The sequence below is a fragment of the Bison bison genome, unplaced genomic scaffold (genome assembly GCF_000754665.1).
Source record: "Bison bison bison isolate TAMUID 2011002044 unplaced genomic scaffold, Bison_UMD1.0 scf7180017864491, whole genome shotgun sequence".
Taxonomy (NCBI): Eukaryota; Metazoa; Chordata; class Mammalia; order Artiodactyla; family Bovidae; genus Bison; species Bison bison.
The window spans coordinates 22,129,336-22,145,862 of record NW_011495050.1 but is presented as its reverse complement, the minus strand read 5'-3'; the positions used below and the strand labels follow the sequence as shown (position 1 = coordinate 22,145,862).

At 50.4% G+C, this 16,527-nt stretch overlaps 1 protein-coding gene across 7 annotated transcripts in view; it reads left to right on the top strand.

Annotated features, from left to right (window-relative positions):
• VPS13B (vacuolar protein sorting 13 homolog B (yeast)) overlaps window positions 1-16,527 on the top strand; it is an 805,833-nt gene that overhangs the window by 783,585 nt on the left and 5,721 nt on the right. For all 7 annotated transcript variants that reach the window (XM_010863525.1, XM_010863528.1, XM_010863522.1 and 4 more), the window contains exons 57-61: window positions 3,738-3,914; window positions 5,943-6,113; window positions 12,419-12,595; window positions 15,519-15,621; window positions 16,095-16,344. In XM_010863525.1, coding sequence (XP_010861827.1) covers window positions 3,738-3,914; window positions 5,943-6,113; window positions 12,419-12,595; window positions 15,519-15,621; window positions 16,095-16,344 — 878 coding nt within the window. The remainder of the gene's footprint in view (window positions 1-3,737; window positions 3,915-5,942; window positions 6,114-12,418; window positions 12,596-15,518; window positions 15,622-16,094; window positions 16,345-16,527) is intronic.

Sequence of the window (16,527 nt, the reverse complement as noted above, 5' to 3'; positions counted from 1 at the left end):
GTTTTAAGATTTCTGACAAGAAAACAATGGAAGTGTGTGAAGTACCCTGAATTTAGAGTGGCGCTTAATGAACCCTTAAGCAGTAGCAGCCGTTAAATTTGCTGTTATGTAACAGAATTTTGATTCCCATTTAGCAAGTGCCTTTTCGGCTCCTTAAAGACACAAGGCTCTGTATCAGGGAGCTAGTGCAGCCAGGAAAACCAGCCCAGGCCCTCTCAGCCCCTGGGCCTAAAAGAAATGTAGTTCTGGGCTGTTAACTTTCTTCATTACAGCCCATGAATAGCTCTAGGTGAGAAATTCAGAGGATTTGTGTGCTCGTCAGATGCATAAAGAGCCTTCTACCTACCCAGTGCAGCCTTGCCTGTCTAGACAGATGGCAAAGAGAAGGCTGTAGGTGTCTCAGCCTCTCCACAGACCTGAGCAGGAAGAGTCCGCGGGGGGTGTTTGGCTGTGTGTACAGTGTGGTGTGGGGAGTACTGTGAGCTGAAGGTGGTTTTGGAGACCAGGTTGTCTCCGGATTCCCTATGGTAATGGGCGTCAGAGCTCACCTTCCTGACCTAAATTCACTCTCACGCCTGAAACTCTCCGGTTTCAGTCTGATAATCGGGCTCCTCACGTTGCTATGAACTCCAGGCAACCAACACCAACCAACCGGAGCTGGTCTCGCAGTCCCTCCTGGTAAAGCGCAGGGAGGTCTTACTTTCTAAAACTAATGCAGGACGGAACGTGGTAACATTGTCCTTGGTGAGTGCATTCCCAGATAAGACAACATTGTAGCAGTGACCAGCCGACCCATGTTGTTGCCATACTGGTAAGATTATATTTTCTCCGGAACAAAATCCTTAGCTACCCAGAACTCTGCATGGCCAGATCAGAGGAGGTCCCTGCCCTGAAACTTGTTCTCATAGCCTGTACCACAAGGAAGAAAAGACTTCCCTCTTGCTAAGAAATTATTTTAAAACAAGCAGCTACCATTTCAAATTTAATAGGTATATGAAAAGCTTTACTCTTTCAGGCAGTTTTTGCTTTTCCCATGAGAAGCAGGCAGGTAGGTTACTGAGCTCTGATCTGGAGCTTAGGAAGGAGTAAGCTTCCCGTCTACCCGGTCATCGCCTTGGGCGAAGGTGTGGGAGCACCCGTCAGAGTAGTGAGCTGGCAGGGAAACTCCAGCTGTGACCACCACCAGGGAACCACGTCCTGCAGCCTCTGTGCTAAAAGTGACCTCTCTTTCATTTTTCATGAGCTTTCACAGGAACATTCTGTTTGGATTTTTTGGTAATCTACCTAAAAGTTCTCCAAGCTGCTGTCCCAGTCTCAGTATATGCTGAAACAAATTCTACACTAGAGAGCCAAGTTTTTAGGCCTGTTGGGAGTTCTGTCACTAAAGGCCTTACAGACAGTCTGAAGATTATCTGGAGGAAAGCAGTGGGAATGGGAAGAGGGTAGGAGGTTTCCCCTGGGTAGAAGCGTCTCAGAGAGAATGTACTGGCCTTCTTGGGAAAGGAAGGGCTGGCCTGGGAGTGGGCAGGTTGCCTCACTTGTCTCACTTGGGTCAGGGTTCACCCATGGGACTTGATTAAATGGTTGAAGTACCCTGACCTCATTTCTGGGGAAGTACAATAAAGTGATTAGAAATGAGTGACCACTGACCCTATTTGAAGGAGACTGTGTGGACTCTCTAATTTCCCGGGCTCCCTCTCTATTTCCAAGGCTTGGCTCTATGGGCAGCCAGACAGTTACCTTTTTTCAATAAAATCTCCAAACCCAGTAAGCAAAACGATATGTTTGCTTTTGGAGAGAAATAATTAAAGGCAGAATGCCTTTGGGTGGTTTGGTCCTTTTCTGGCCTTCTCAGGGGCCTTGAGAAGTAGCTCTGGTCCATACCTAGACTCCCCATCTGCAGTGGCCCGACCCAGGACTGTCCGCCTCACCTTCATGTGGCCGGGCTGTGGGCTGGAAGGTGGGGCTGGCTGCCTGCCATGCGCCCTGTGCCCCGCTGCGCCGGCCTGACCAGGCCCATCGGACAGTGCGTGCTCTCTGCTTGGCAGTAGCTAACTCTCCTTTCTTCATCTCTGTATGGAAGCTTTGGAGAGAAGGGCAGTTGTTTCGAGTCCAATCTGTTGCCTCCAAGTGAACCTTCCAACTCTTCCAGGCTAAAGGAAATCTGTTGTTTCTTTACATCCGGAGAAGGCCCTCTGAGGGAGAACATTCCACAATCTTCCATGGTAGCCTGCCTACTCAGTTAGGCCCGGGCTCGCAGGAAGAGGGAGGGTGGGCTTTGGAATTGGGTAAGCCTGGCCTTGAAGCCCTCCCACGTGTGTCTAAGCAGCAGGGAGATGGGGAGAATTGAGCCACAGTCCCCTCCTCGTCCCGCCCGCTCTCAAGACACTGGTGACAGGGCAACACGACATCCCATGAGGCTCTGTCCCCTGAGCCTGGCACGGTCCCTTCGGCCAGGGAGAGGCTTAGTCCTTAGCTAAATCTGAAATTACGTGAAGGCAGGTACTAAGGCTTGCAGAGTGGCTGGGCAAAGTAAGTGAGGTGAATGCCTGGCCACCCAGAGGCCCCTCCATTTATAATCCTCATCTTCTGGAAATAATTCCCTCTTTTCACCTAAACCCTGATGTTGTCTTCTAATGTTCCAGAGGAGAGAAGGGGGCCCAACATGTAAGGATGTTCCTCTCCAAAGGGCTGGGCTTGGGGACCCTTTGGGCTTGATGACTTGACTGGGGGGGGCGGGTGGTCTCTGTCCCAGGCCTGGCCTCCCAGGACCTGCCTCAGAGGACATGGGATCGGCTCCCACTTGGGTCCTGCCCCCCACAGCCTCCCCTTGAAGCCCTCTCAGCCCTGGGCTGGGGAGGTCAGCATGTTCCCCAAAGACACTGTGTTTGGACTCGTACTCTCCTGAGCCCCCAGCCTTTGCCTGCCTCTTGCATCCTCTGAGTGAGAGCCCCAAGCCCCCACCCAGGAGCGAAGACGGGGAGCCGCTCCGGGGTCCACACTCAGCCACGTTCCCACGGGGCCGAACGCTCGGCAGTCAGGCCGCCAAGCAGGCCGGCTCCTGGCAAGCCCCAGCTCAAATAGGAAACCAGATCCCAAGCTCCCCGCCTGGGACCCTCAGGGAACACGCCCCTCTCGCTAAGCTAATCAGTATGTCCCTGTCACTAGAGTTTACACAACTGAAGCTGGGCTGGAAGGGGAGACATTTCTCTGGCTCCAGCTCCACTCCAAAGGGAAGCGCTCAGCTTGGTGGGATTGGGAAAGACTAAAAATAACTCCTCCGTCCCTGTCAGAGCTGCGCGTCCCCTTTGCAGCACCCCATTTAGCATCTGGCCTCCTCCGCGTCCCGGCCCCTCGCTGCACCAAGGAGCTTTAAGGAGAACCCCCGGCCTGCGGACACCTGCTGCCCCAGGGGCCGCCTTGACTTGGAGGGGGCGGGAGCGTCATCCCCCTGCACACGGGTCCCTTTTAGCAGGAATACGGGAGGCAGGGAAGTCATATTAAAGTTATTTGTGAGGCTGCCAAAAGGATCACTTTGATTTATAAAGTATGAAAGTTTGCCATTTATGAATTCACAGTGAATGAGTTATTTCCCATATTTTGCTCCAGAGGAGCTTATTACATTCTCAATTCTAGTGTGAAAAATGAATTGCAGGGAAAATGGGTCACTTTTCCCAAATGTTGAAAGTGCTGCATTTAAGGTTTCAGTCACCCCTTCTCTCTGGTCTCCCTCGCAGGCTGGGTGGTTGGATCCCTGGAAATCCTTGGCAGCCCGGCGAGTCTGGTGCGAAGCATCGGGAACGGCATCGCCGACTTCTTCAGGCTTCCGTACGAGGGGCTGACCCGAGGCCCGGGAGCCTTCGTGAGCGGGGTTTCCAGAGGGACTACATCGTTTGTGAAGCACATTTCCAAAGGTAGCTCTTCAGGTTCCTGGTAATGAGGCCTGATTTTCATTACTTCCCTGTCTTTTTAGAGAACGTCTTAAACGTTCTCCATGAATTAACATTGCCTCTAGCTTTGTTTGGCTTGTTAGCTGGCAGTGAGATGTTGGATTTGTAACAAAGCCCATATATAATGTCTTATGTTTTAAACAGATCACTGCTTGCCTGTAGTTGTGTGAAAATGTTTCAGAAACTTCAGAATTTGAAACCTCCCATTGGGAAAACAAGGATTGGCTCGACTGTTATTCCATGTGATAAATGCAGAAATATTAAAGGTGTTTAGGACTTCTGCTAAACATCAGAAATCCTACACTGTGTTGCCTCATCATATACATATATTTTTTAATGTAGATACAGTTGTCATAACTTTCTTAAGGAGCAGGATACATTTTGACAGTGGAAGCCGGTGGGGAGGTGAGCGGGCCAGCTTTCCCCCGGCTCGCCACGTACACAGCGCCACCTTGTGGCCAGGACGCGTCATCGGGCGCAGGAGCCAAACTGCAGTCGGCCACCCCCACCCCCCACCTCGGGAAGCAGCGTGCTTCCCTTTCATCCGTGTTTGTTTGCCCATATTTTGGTCAAGTTGGCAGTGACTCAGGAACTAACAAGGTCCATCTGAGTCCCCGTTTCTTCTCAGCGGGAGGCAGGGGAAACAGGGCAAAGGCCTTCTCCCTCCGCCCGGTAAAAGACCTTTTACAGTCAACAGTACTGCAACTCTCTTATGAGTGGTCAGGTTATACAAGTCTCTAGAAGGCTTCAAACAAGACTTGAGCTTGAAATACAAGAACCCATGATCCATAGAGGGGGGACTGGCAAGAGAACAGCAAGAGCAATAAACCAAATTCCATGGACAGTGACAGGGCCACTCCCCCCGGGGCCCCCGGTCATCCGGGAGGCCTGTGAGCTGAGCCGCAGGAACCCAAGGGTGAGTCACTGCAGATTTCTCACTCCTGACACTTGAATCTTTGTGGTTCTGTTGTTTTTATTTTAAAATAAGACAACCAACACCTGCTAAATCGAACTCCAGTGGTAATTTTAGCGTAGTGACTCACTGAATTTTTTTTACACTTGTTCTTTCCTCTTAGCAAAATCTGTTTGGTTTGTCTGTGTGTGTGTGTGTGTGTGTGTGTGTACATGGATTTTTTTTTTTTCTTTTCAGATGACTGGTAAAGATGCAGCTGCAAAAACATCTTCCATTTCTTCTTGAACCTAGACATCCAATAACAGATGAACTAATTCGTTAGCTTCAGGATATGTCCGTTAATGTCTTTCAGTTTTGCTCACTGAGACCTATGCAGACTTGCTGGAGGGGATTATGACTGTCTTGAGCAAGATGCAGAAATAGCCTTTCTTGGGAAAACCAGATAGAATCCTGGCTTTCACATGCCTTACTCTCTTTATTGTCTTCACTTTTTTTTTTCCCAGCTCACACCCTGAATATAAAAATTACACATATTCTCTGTGGCATAATAATTATTTCCTGACTGTCAAATGATAAAGTTGAGTGTCTTCCTTTACTATGACTAGAGTAATGGGGAAGAATAGATCTTACTTCTAAAGTGGAAACATTCCTTTACAATCTGTTTAAAATTCAGCAACATAACCTTACCCTTTCAAATGAGAGCCGGCAAATTGCAACCTTCAAAAAACTGGGCCTCCCTGAGGACTTCAAAACTAACTATTGAAGCCAAGCCCTGGCGGTCAGATGAGCGCATGATAGCTCTGTGTGAGACTGCAGGCATTTTTCTGGTGAGGGAGGGTCTAATCCTATCCTCTGTTAGGACTGAGTGTATCACCTTTCCTCAGCAAGTGTTCACCTTCACCTCATTTTCCGAAGGCCGAGGCCTCACCCTGCCCAGGGAGGAGCCGCCCTCACTCTCCACGGGCGAGTCCAGAAGGCCGCTGTGGACTCCGCTCGCCCGCAGCGCTCCGGGGACCCCTCCCCTGGGGCCGGCATCCATGTGACCAGGACCCCAAACCCACGTGCCTCTGTGTCCTCAGGTACCCTCACGTCCATCACCAACCTGGCCACGAGCCTGGCCCGGAACATGGACCGGCTGTCGCTGGACGAGGAGCACTACAACCGGCAGGAAGAGTGGCGGCGGCAGCTCCCAGAGAGCCTGGGCGAGGGGCTCCGGCAGGGCCTGTCCCGGCTGGGCATCAGTCTGCTCGGTAAGGGGCGGGGGAGGTGGCAGGGGCGCTCAGGCGTCTGCTCACAGCCCTGGCGGGGCCAGGTACCCACCCCCGGCCGGAACCAGGGGTGGTGTGGCCCTTCCGTTTTCCTGCAGACAAAGCTGAGGCTGAGAAGAGGCCCGCAGCCTGGTCCCCACGCCGATCCTGGTGTGGCTGCTCAGGGCCATCCTGGGGCCTGGGCCCCGCCCTTCCGCGCGCTAGGGGGAGTCGCCTCTCCCGCGCCTCCTCTCTGCTCCCTCGTGGCATCCCTAAGGCGTCATTCTCCCGGGAGGGTCCCGCTCCGGGGCGTCAACTGGAGAATGTCAGCCCACAGCTGCCTGCTTGCCCAAGGGAGTAACCGGCCAGCCTCCTGAAGCCTTACCCCCTCTCCTCCTCAGATAGAGCAATCAGCAATCGAATCGCCTGCTTTTGTTTGAGAAACACTTGAGCCATGTGCAAATGTCATGTAAACTTCAGTGAGGAGCCCACTCTTTCCTTTTATTTTTCCGAGTAATTGCCATTTGTCCAGCAGCCAAGTGGTACACGGAGAGGGGAAGACTGCTCTGGGTATTTCCAAATATTACAAACGTTTGAAAAACAAGTTGCTCTGGGGAAAAAAAAAAAAAATCTATAAAAAAAGGAAGCTTCAGAGCTGAAATTTTGCAGAGCAGGATTTTCAAGGGTATCTTCTGTTTATTTGTTTGCAAAGGAATTTAAAACTGTGTTGCTTGGCCGCCTGCCCGCTGAGCATCTGAAGGAGTTTGCATCTCTGGGAGATCAAAGGGGCCCAAAGCAGGGAGACCAAAGGTCAGAAACGATGAGCTTGAAAGGACCTGCCCTCTCTCCAGGCTGCAGTTCTGTACACAAGGCCTCCTCTCACAGCGGCCAGCTGAGTGAGGCTCTGACAGGAAGCAGTGAGATGTTTCAAGTTCAGGTGCAGTTACCAGAAATTGTTTAAGTCCTAACGAACCTGCAGGGATGTGGGGCATGGCCGGTGGTAACGTGTGGGAATGGGGACCTGGGGTGGAGCAGCTGCTTAAGGAGCGAACCCCTCACTGGTGGCGTGGCTGCTTTGCTGTAGGTAGGGGGCGGGGAGGAGCGGGACATGGTCCTCAGGAGTCAGCAACCCCCAGGCTCGGGTTCCAGGTCCCTATCTTTGTGACCTCAGGGCTTCTCTTCTGTAAATTCGTGCTGGAAATGACACTGCCGTTACTAGAAGTAGTGGTGGTCCGTTGCGTGCCAGATGCAGCGTCCGTGCTTGGTCAGCAGCACCTTCATTATGTTATGGTAGCAGGGGAACGAGAAGGGCCGTCTGGTTCCATCGAGACCAGAGACCAGACCTCTTCAGCAAAGAGAGCCATCTGACCAGTGGCTGGGGCATCTTGGCTTTAGCTTTAGTCCGGTTGCTGTAACCATAGGAAGTGACTGTGAGGTTACTGTGGAGGCCTTGGGTCATTATCTGGCAACCGTGGGACCTCTTTCTGCTAAGAATTGTGACCTTGCATGCCCTCTGCTGTGGGCAGGAGTGCTTCCTCCCCACTGTCCAGGATCTTGGACGGAGGCACTCAGCAGAGGAGACCTGAGCTGGCTGGCATGTGGCTGTTTCCATCTTGGCTGATCTGGGCTCTTCCCACCCAGAGATGCCCACACCCACTCCCTGTTTTCCACTGTCTGAGACTGTGCGGGGTGGTAGAAATCACTTATGTGGGGAGCTGTGATTCTGCCTTTGTGACGTCACCCTTTGGAGCATGGCTCCTATTATTAACCAGGATAAATAATCCCAAACCTTTGAACTTTGCTATAGTCATCATGTTTTGTACACACTCCTCCATGCAAGGGAATCATTTAGGCTGTCTATGGAAATTGCAGTAGGCTCATGGAGTCTTTCAGAATCTAAAGTTAATTTCCGCAAACCTAGGAGTTCCAGGAATGATGTGAATCTGGTTGCGCCTGCCAGCAGTGCTCTGACCCTGGGCCCCCAGGAGCTCCGCTCCCAGCAACACACCATGAGCAGTGTGTCCATTTCTGTGCTCCTCAGACTAAGGTTGACCCAACCAGCTTCCTTTCTTGAAAGAGTTCAATAACTGTATCCCACATGATCACTGGGTCATCTCAAAACGTCTGGTCCTTGATGTATGGCAGGAAGAAAAAAGGGAGGCTAGAATGGATTTGTCGCCATGTAATACATCCCCAGAAATGGTGTATAAAACCGCTGCATGCCAGTAAGTGCCCAGCTGAAGTTAGAGCTGTTTATATATAATAGCCACGCTTAGTGAAATAAAAAACCTAGTTCCTCAGTTTCTTCCTTTATAAATGACCTAGTTAGTAAAAATATATTTAAATAACACTTCATACATGACGTAAATATAAATGACCTAGTTAGTAAAAATATATTTAAATAACAATTCAGGGTTGTCAGAGCACTTCCACATGAGTCATCTTGTCTGGTCTTCAAACCCTAGATGTGGATGAAGTTAGTTGACTTGCCCAGGTCGTGCATCCAGAAGGGACAAGAGCCTGGGTCTTTCCACATGTCACCCACCCTGAAGGGCTCCACGCCTGGAAACAATCAGGATGTGGGGAGACTGAACAACTGAAAGTTGCAGAGTAGGAAAAACACATTTCCCCCAAATGTTTATGAGTTTGATGGGCCTTCTTGACTCAGCTCAGCCCTCATGAGGACACTGTGGAGTGTTATGAGGCTCTTGAAAAATCCAAGGACATCTATAGCTGCCTGGCCAGGCCCATCGCCCCGGGTCAGCAAGGAAATGATGGCGCAGAGAGGGATGCCACCAAAGCTCCTGGAGGAGGTCTACAACTGTTTTCAGAAAGCAGTGGCTTTTGGAAGAACTGTCCAGCCTGCAGAGTTGGCGTCAACTCTAAGTACAGGATTGCCCACACTTAGCAGCTCTGTTCCCCAGACAGCCCCACTTTCTACCTCAGCCTGGAGCCTGCTGAGAGGAGATGTGATCTCCATGTGGCACTTACCGGGCACATTACCTCCCAGATGGGACTTCTCTCTCATGAATACCAAAGGCAGGCTGTCAGAACTCCCTTCTCTGACTTAAGAGTTAGTTGCTGGATTTCCCAGCAGCCACGCCCCATCTCCATGGCCACTCTCGGGATGACGTTCAGAATCCCGGCCACAACACCTCCACCAGGTGAGTCAGGACGTGGGCGCCCAGAAGGTGCTGGCCCGCGGTCCCCCTGGTGCCGCCCTCAGCCATCAGCACCCTGCGTTCCAATTAGAAGGGAGTTTCAGAACAACGAGCATGCTTCCTTCTCAGTTTGCTGATCTGTTCTGGTCAAAAACAAGCGAGCCTCAAGCTGGGATACCCAGTACACTCTGTGGGGCTTGTTTGTCCGTGGAACGGTGAGCTTTGGAGCGGTGTCACAGCCTGTGCCTCCACCATCGTGATTAAAAACAAAAAAGCCCAAAATAAAATTACAACATGCAACACGGCAGCACTGGACCAGCCACACCGGCAGAACATCAATAGTGACCAAGCCTAAAGCTGAGCGAGTCACAGAAGAGGTGAGGAGAGCCTTTTCGTTTCCTTGCTTCACAGAGCAAGCCCCCCTCTTCCACCAAAGGAAGGGCAGGAAAGGAAGCACGGCTGGGACTTCCCTGGTGGTCCGGTGGTTAGGCCTCTGCATGTCCCTCCCACGTGAGAGCATGAGTTTGATCCTTGGTTGGGGAACTAAGATCCACAGGCCACGCAGCACGGCAATAAAAGAAAAGGAGAAAGCGAAGCCAGGCTGGCCGGCACAGGAAGGGTCCCTGGAAGCCCCCTCCCCTCCCTGCTTCACCTCGTCACATCACAGCCAGCTCCACATGGCTGCCCTCCATGGCCTGATGCCCAGCAGACAAGTTTTGGGATCCATTTCCACTACCTAAAGCCTCAGAGCAGAGTTGGAGTATACAGCAGTAAATAATTTACCGGTGGTGGGATTTGGCTGGATCAGGCTTATGGAGAAAGCCCCTCTGCCTCTTTGAGAGCTGCTTCGTGGGCGGGGCTGGGGTCTCAGGCAACCGGGCCCCGTGTGTACGTCGGGCCAGAATCCCACCCGGGACCCCGGGACCCCACAGCTCCTCCTCTGCCTCTTAGGATCTAACACCTGTCACAGTGTTCAGGCTTCCCACTTCGGGGACGGCCAGAAGAGGTTATCTATCAAAGCCCCAGTAACCGAGCCTTCACTGCGGCCGGGGGCTGGAGAAAGTGGAGGATCAGAGGGGAGCCTTGCTGCGGTTCCTCTCTGCGCTTAGGCAGGTGGAGGTCAGAGCCCGGGGTGGGGGCTGCCCCAGGCACAGGCCTGACATGTTAAGGGAAAATGGGAGATTTTCACCTGCCCCCCTCCTAACTCAGTTTTAATAGTCTTAATGGAAATCTGCACCTGAGAAAAGACATTTCTACCAGAAAAATGCAAAGGCAATTAATTTGATAGTAGATTTGTTATTATTTACCCCACCTTTTCTGCTCTCAGCATGGGCGTCTTTCAAAGAAATCAGGAAGTGACATCGCAAAGGCTATATTCTTTTATATGATGCTTTTCATTCATGCCTGCCGTGAGATGATTTGAAGAGAAGACCCCAGGGTTCCTGCCCCTCCCAGTGCAGCGGGTTCCGTTAATACTTCCCAGCTGCCCTGACCTCAGATGGAGAACAGAACCTCAGATTCCTCAGACTGAAGACGCGAGGCGAGCTCCCAGCCCAGGCCCCGAGACTGGGTGTCGTAGAGCCCCTGACCCGCCGTGGCCTGTGGTTGCTGACCGCCACGGCGGCCCAGGCCAACCATGAGCAGCCTCCTCTGCTTCCAGCATCATTTGAATAAGAGGTTTGGGAAGCTGTGGTCTAGGCTGGGAAACAGACCCTTCGCTTCAGGTCACTGTTAATCTGTCAATATATAAACTTAAATGGCGCTGTCAAAATTTAGAAGAGTGGAATCCATGAAGAATGTTCCCTTTATAACTGACACAAAGGAACTGGCCTTTTTGTTTTACTGGATTTTGTTCAATGGAATATGACTTGAAATTAGCAGGTCATTAACTAAGACCTGGAAATCTCCCTTTACCCAGGAGACTTTGAATTAGTGGCATTTGGAATAATGGGATTTGACATTAGCTAAAATTTCTACCCAGGGATGGTGCATTTTCATTAATCCTAGCAGGTTTGAGTTGAAAACAGAATTCTGTCAAGAATTGTAATGAAATTTTTACCTCTTGCTGGGTTAGGGAACCCTTCACTCCGTTGTGGCAGAAAAATCTGGATTTTTGAGGCCTTTTACTCAAACTCACCCCTGGTCCCTCAGAGTGCAAGGAGCAAGGAGGGGACCCACAGAGGCCGAGGGATTCACACGCCAGCTCCACGCCTGGCCCGGCTGCCCACTGGGAAAGCTGTTAGAGCAGACAGCCGTGAGTTCTGGGCTTCTAGCTGTTCTCAAGTGAAGAGTTAAGTGGCCAATCCTCAGTTGAAGTGAGAGAAAAGGAGATTTTTTCCAAGACTGGTCAAGGAGAGAAGCTTGTTTTATAAACAGGATCAGTGACTAGCTTGGTGGTTAAGAATGAGGCTGTGACTCTGACTCCCTAGACCCAAATCCTGGCGCAAGCACAGGACAGCTGTGTGACCTTGGGAAAACTCCTTAACCTCCCTGTGCCTTGGTGGCCTTGTGCTGAGGATAAAACCATGACTCCTGAGGATTGTGAGAATTAACGATCTCCTACAAGTGAGCCCTTAGCATACAGTAAGCCCTTGAGACAGACTTACTGTAATAGAAGTAATTATTACGATATCAATAATTAGTCTTACTATGTAATTCTTAATATATTAATATTATGTTATACTAAACGACTGCTCTTATTCTTACTAAAAGAGCGAACAAGAAAGAGGCTCACCCTTTTCAGGTTTTTCATCCCCAGATTCAGTGAAAATATATTCTGCTCACTCTCCTAAGGAATTGTTCCTGCTTTTCTCTAAACCGTGTTGCTTGATTTCTGGAGAAAGGTGTGTGGGTGCACTTGGAAATAGTCTGGCATGTTTATTAAATTCTAAACTGAACTTCATAGATCCTGGCTGTGTTGGGTCAAACCTAGTCAGAACATCATGTTTTGATGAAGATACTGCAATAATAAATGTCTAAAATAGCCTCAGTGTACTTAGATAAATGGTAAATGAGTGCATGGTAGAGCGCTTTATAATGAGGGTGGGGTTTCATTTTCAATCCAAACAAAACTGTTCCAGATTGAAAGCTTTCCCTTTCTCAGGATTTCATGCCTCCGTCCTTACCCAGGCTTTCATTATTTTTCAGGTGCAATTGCTGGTATAGTTGATCAGCCAATGCAGAACTTCCAGAAAACATCGGAGGCTCAAGCTTCAGCAGGACACAAGGCCAAGGGTGTTATCTCTGGCGTGGGGAAAGGAATCATGGGGGTGTTCACGAAGCCCATCGGAGGGGCTGCTGAGCTGGTGTCACAGACTGGCTATGGTGAGTCCTGGAGAACTGGCCAACTCAGACGTCACTGGTTAATTTGCGTTACTATACCAAGGTTTCCCTAAGATAATCTAGCCCCTCACATGACCAAGGAGTGAAAAATAAAACAGATAAAGCTATAAATAATAGTTCTTTTTCTCACCTCCTTAGGCTTATCTACACGAAGAATAGAATTAGACTACTACTAATAAATTATGATAAAATTATAGAGCTAGGAAATCAATTAGTAATTTCAGTGTATATGTGTCATGGAATCTTTTTATAGTCATTTAACAAAGCAGGCTTTAATGAAAAGTAACGAGTTAGAGGTTGAGGACAGAAAGTCGAATATATTGAAGCAGAGAGTAGACTTACTTTTTCTGGTGAGCAATTTGAAGAAATGAAAGAGCACGCATGTGTCGGTGGATGCATGCACACTGCCCGTGCAGCTTGGCGTCAGGCATGGCTTTCTCGCCATCAGACTCTGTTGCTATTGCAGCCAGGCCCAGTCTCCTGGCCAAGGTCAGCACAGGCGCATCATCTGCCACTGAAAACCATTCCCAGAGCAGACTGGTGCAGAGAACCCAGGCTCGTGGAACTACCGCCTTAGGATGGTGCCAGGGCTCTCCACAAAGCCATGTGCACGCAGTGGGGGTGTGGGAAAGGAAGCACCTCTTCCTGTGCTAATTTTCTGCATTCTGGGCAGAGCACATTACGTGACTTTACATAAATAGTTGTTCCATCACTAAGTCATGTCTGAGTCTTTGTGACCCCATGGACTGCAGCACTCCAGACTCCTCTGTCCTCCACTATCTCCAGAGTTTGCTCAAATTCATGTCTATTGAGTTGGTGATGCTATCTAACCATCCAATATAAAAAAAGAAGTCTTTTAAAAGTGAAATAAATGCATAGATACTACAATAAATATGGTACTTTACCTTGAAGACAGTTTGACATTTGCTTGTGGAAATGAGTGTCAGCAGGTCTGCAGTGTAAGTTACTGCAAAATGGTGACGGTCAGTCAGTTCAGTCACTCAGTCGTGTCCGACTCTGCGACCCCATGGACTGCAGCACGCCAGGCCTCCCTGTCCATCACCAACTGCCGGAGTTTACTCAAACTCATGTCCATTGAGTCAGTGATGCCATCCAGCCATCTCATCCTTTGTCATCCCCTTCTCCTCAAATAGGTAACTGGAATTACTTTTTTTTTTTGGCCTCACCACAAGGCTTATAGTGGAGAAGGCAATGGCAACCCACTCCAGTACTCTTGCCTGGAAAATCCCATGAACAGAGGAGCCCTGTAGGCTGCCGTCCATGGGGTTGCGAAGAGTCGGACACGACTGAGCGACTTCACTTTCACTTTTCACTTTCATGCATTGGAGAAGGAAATGGCAACCCACTCGTGTTCTTGCCTGGAGAATCCCAGGGACGGGGGAGCCTGGTGGGCTGCCGTCTATGGGTCACACAGAGTCGGACACGACTGAAGTGACTTAGCAGCAGCAGCAAGGCTTCTAGAATCTTCCTTAGTTCCCCAACCAGGGATTGAACACTTGCCCTTGCAGTGAAAGCACAGAGTCCTAACAGGACCGCCAGGGCTCTGGAATTGTTACCTTTGTGCCTAAAATCGGTATCATTTGGTCATGAAGTGGTGGCTGGCTGGCACCTCAAACAATGAGCAGGCACTCTGCACGTGTAGCTGCATCTGGCCGTAAAGTCCGCGGGGTACATTTGACTGCGGCTCTGCGCCTTGCTAGATCTGACAAGAGGCAGCCAGATTAGGGCATAAAACCCATGTCTGAGAGGAAGAGAGCAGGAAGAATGCCCACGCTCAGGCAGCCATCCGGAGCGGCTCCTTTAGGAGACCACACAGACAGGAACATGTGTTCCCGCCCCTTCCCCTCGCCGCCTCCCCCTCACGCCTGCCTCCCTCTCCTCCCATGAATGACATTTTCACTCACAGGGAAACTGACAAAAAGTACTGCTGCAACTCATAACTGGACAAAGTTAAACGCTCCCTTATCAAATACTTACACATTCACAGAAACAGTATTCCTTTTGCCATGGATGGCAGCAAGATAAAGTCAACTTAGACTTCATAAATTCCTCTGGTCTTGAAAGCGCCCTTGTCCCTCACTGCGTGTTTCCCAAGGCTGTGGGGTTTCTCCCTTATGTAAGAGCATCTCAGAGCAGAGCTTCACATGGCCTCATTGGTTTCCATCATTCTTGTAAAAGTTTTATTACCTCTCTGAAGGTTTTACAAACCACTAACTCTTAGTCTAATGACTGTGCCTCGTTTATAAACATTTACAGGCCCTCAGAAAGCACACAGGCTGTACCATCTCTGGTTCCGGAGCGTCTCTGGAGGACTGCGTGGCTGCCGCTGGGTGCCCTCGTTTGGTGCTGGCACCGGGGAGAGCGTGTAATAAACCAGAGGCCCCGCGAGCGCTCATAAATATATATGGATTCATGTCTAACAGCTGGACCAAGTCATTTAAATACTGTATCTAGGCAACCACACGCCTTTGTGTGCATCTGTGTTGTGTTTTTTATTTGACCAGCCACACCGCAGATACAGACATATTGTAATATTAAGCAAGGAAGTCAACTAACAGTCTTGACTTTTGTGTCACATCAACTGTAAATGATGTGTAAGCTATTGCTCAGGCCTGACTATTCCCAGGAGCATTATGCTTCCTCTAATTGCCCGCCTGTACTTGGACTGTAGCTCATCCATATTTCAGCTTGCAGCTAATAGAAGATCACCTGGGTTAAGAGCATTGCAATGTTTAATGATTATCTATACACTTACTTCCAGAGATGTGACATCATTTTGGATCTGTAGCGTTTTATAGATGCCTCTGAGCAGATGACATCACTGTAGCATGAAGCTGTTTTCCAGAAAACAACTAGTAAAACCCCCTTACTTCTCTTACTACAGGTATTTTACACGGAGCTGGACTTTCTCAGCTTCCCAAACAGCGCTATCAGCCAAGTGATCTGCACGCTGACCAGGCTCCAAACAGCCACGTCAAATATGTCTGGTAAGATTATCTGGACGCTGGTTAAGCTGTACATGTGCACTGTATGTTAACAGGGCCTGGCTTCCTCTCAGCTAACGGGCCACCCTTCCAGGGGAGCCCAAAAGGAGCAGCTGTTTTCAGGAGAGGCTGCTGGTCCACAGCTCTGGGCTGGCAGCAGAAGGTCCCACTCAGGGCAGGATGTCCATTGGCAGGGATGCCGGGGCCCGCGAGAGGGCCTGAGGTCATCTGTATCCTAATTAGGGGTGACATTTCTAATGGGGGGAAGAGGACTCACCAAACCAAGGGGTATCTTTGTCTTCAGGAGGAGCTGGGTTCGATTGACCAGAATCAGAATTAAAGTGACAATTACACATTTCAAGATGAAATGAATCATCAGATTGGTGAGGGCCCTTGCATTGGTTCAAACTGTGAGCCCTGAGAGGTGAGCATCTCTCCCAAGCTGGCTGTGGCCTCACCTTTCTCCTCTGATGCAGGAAGATGCTCCAGTCTCTGGGCAGACCGGAAGTGCACATGGCCCTGGAGGTTGTTCTGGTGAGGGGCTCAGGCCAGGAGCACGAGGGCTGCCTGCTGCTGACGTCAGATGTGCTCTTCGTGGTGAGCGTCAGCGAGGACACCCAGCAGCAGGCCTTCCCAGTCACGGAGATCGACTGCACACAGGACCGCGAGCAGAGCAGCCTGCTCATCGTGCAGCTCAAGCAGCCCAGAGTGGCCTGTGACGCAGAGGTACTTTTCGACAGCGGGGTGCCTGGGGTTAGCTGCCGGCAGCATTGAGACCCAGGGTGAGCACAGGTACCGGGCGTCTGTGAGCCGGCAGCCTCTGCAGTGGGCGCCAGAGACTGGGAGGGCTGCCAGGGGCAGGGGCGGCAGGAGGCCGGTGGACTCACCGCTGGGGCTCAGCCACCCGAG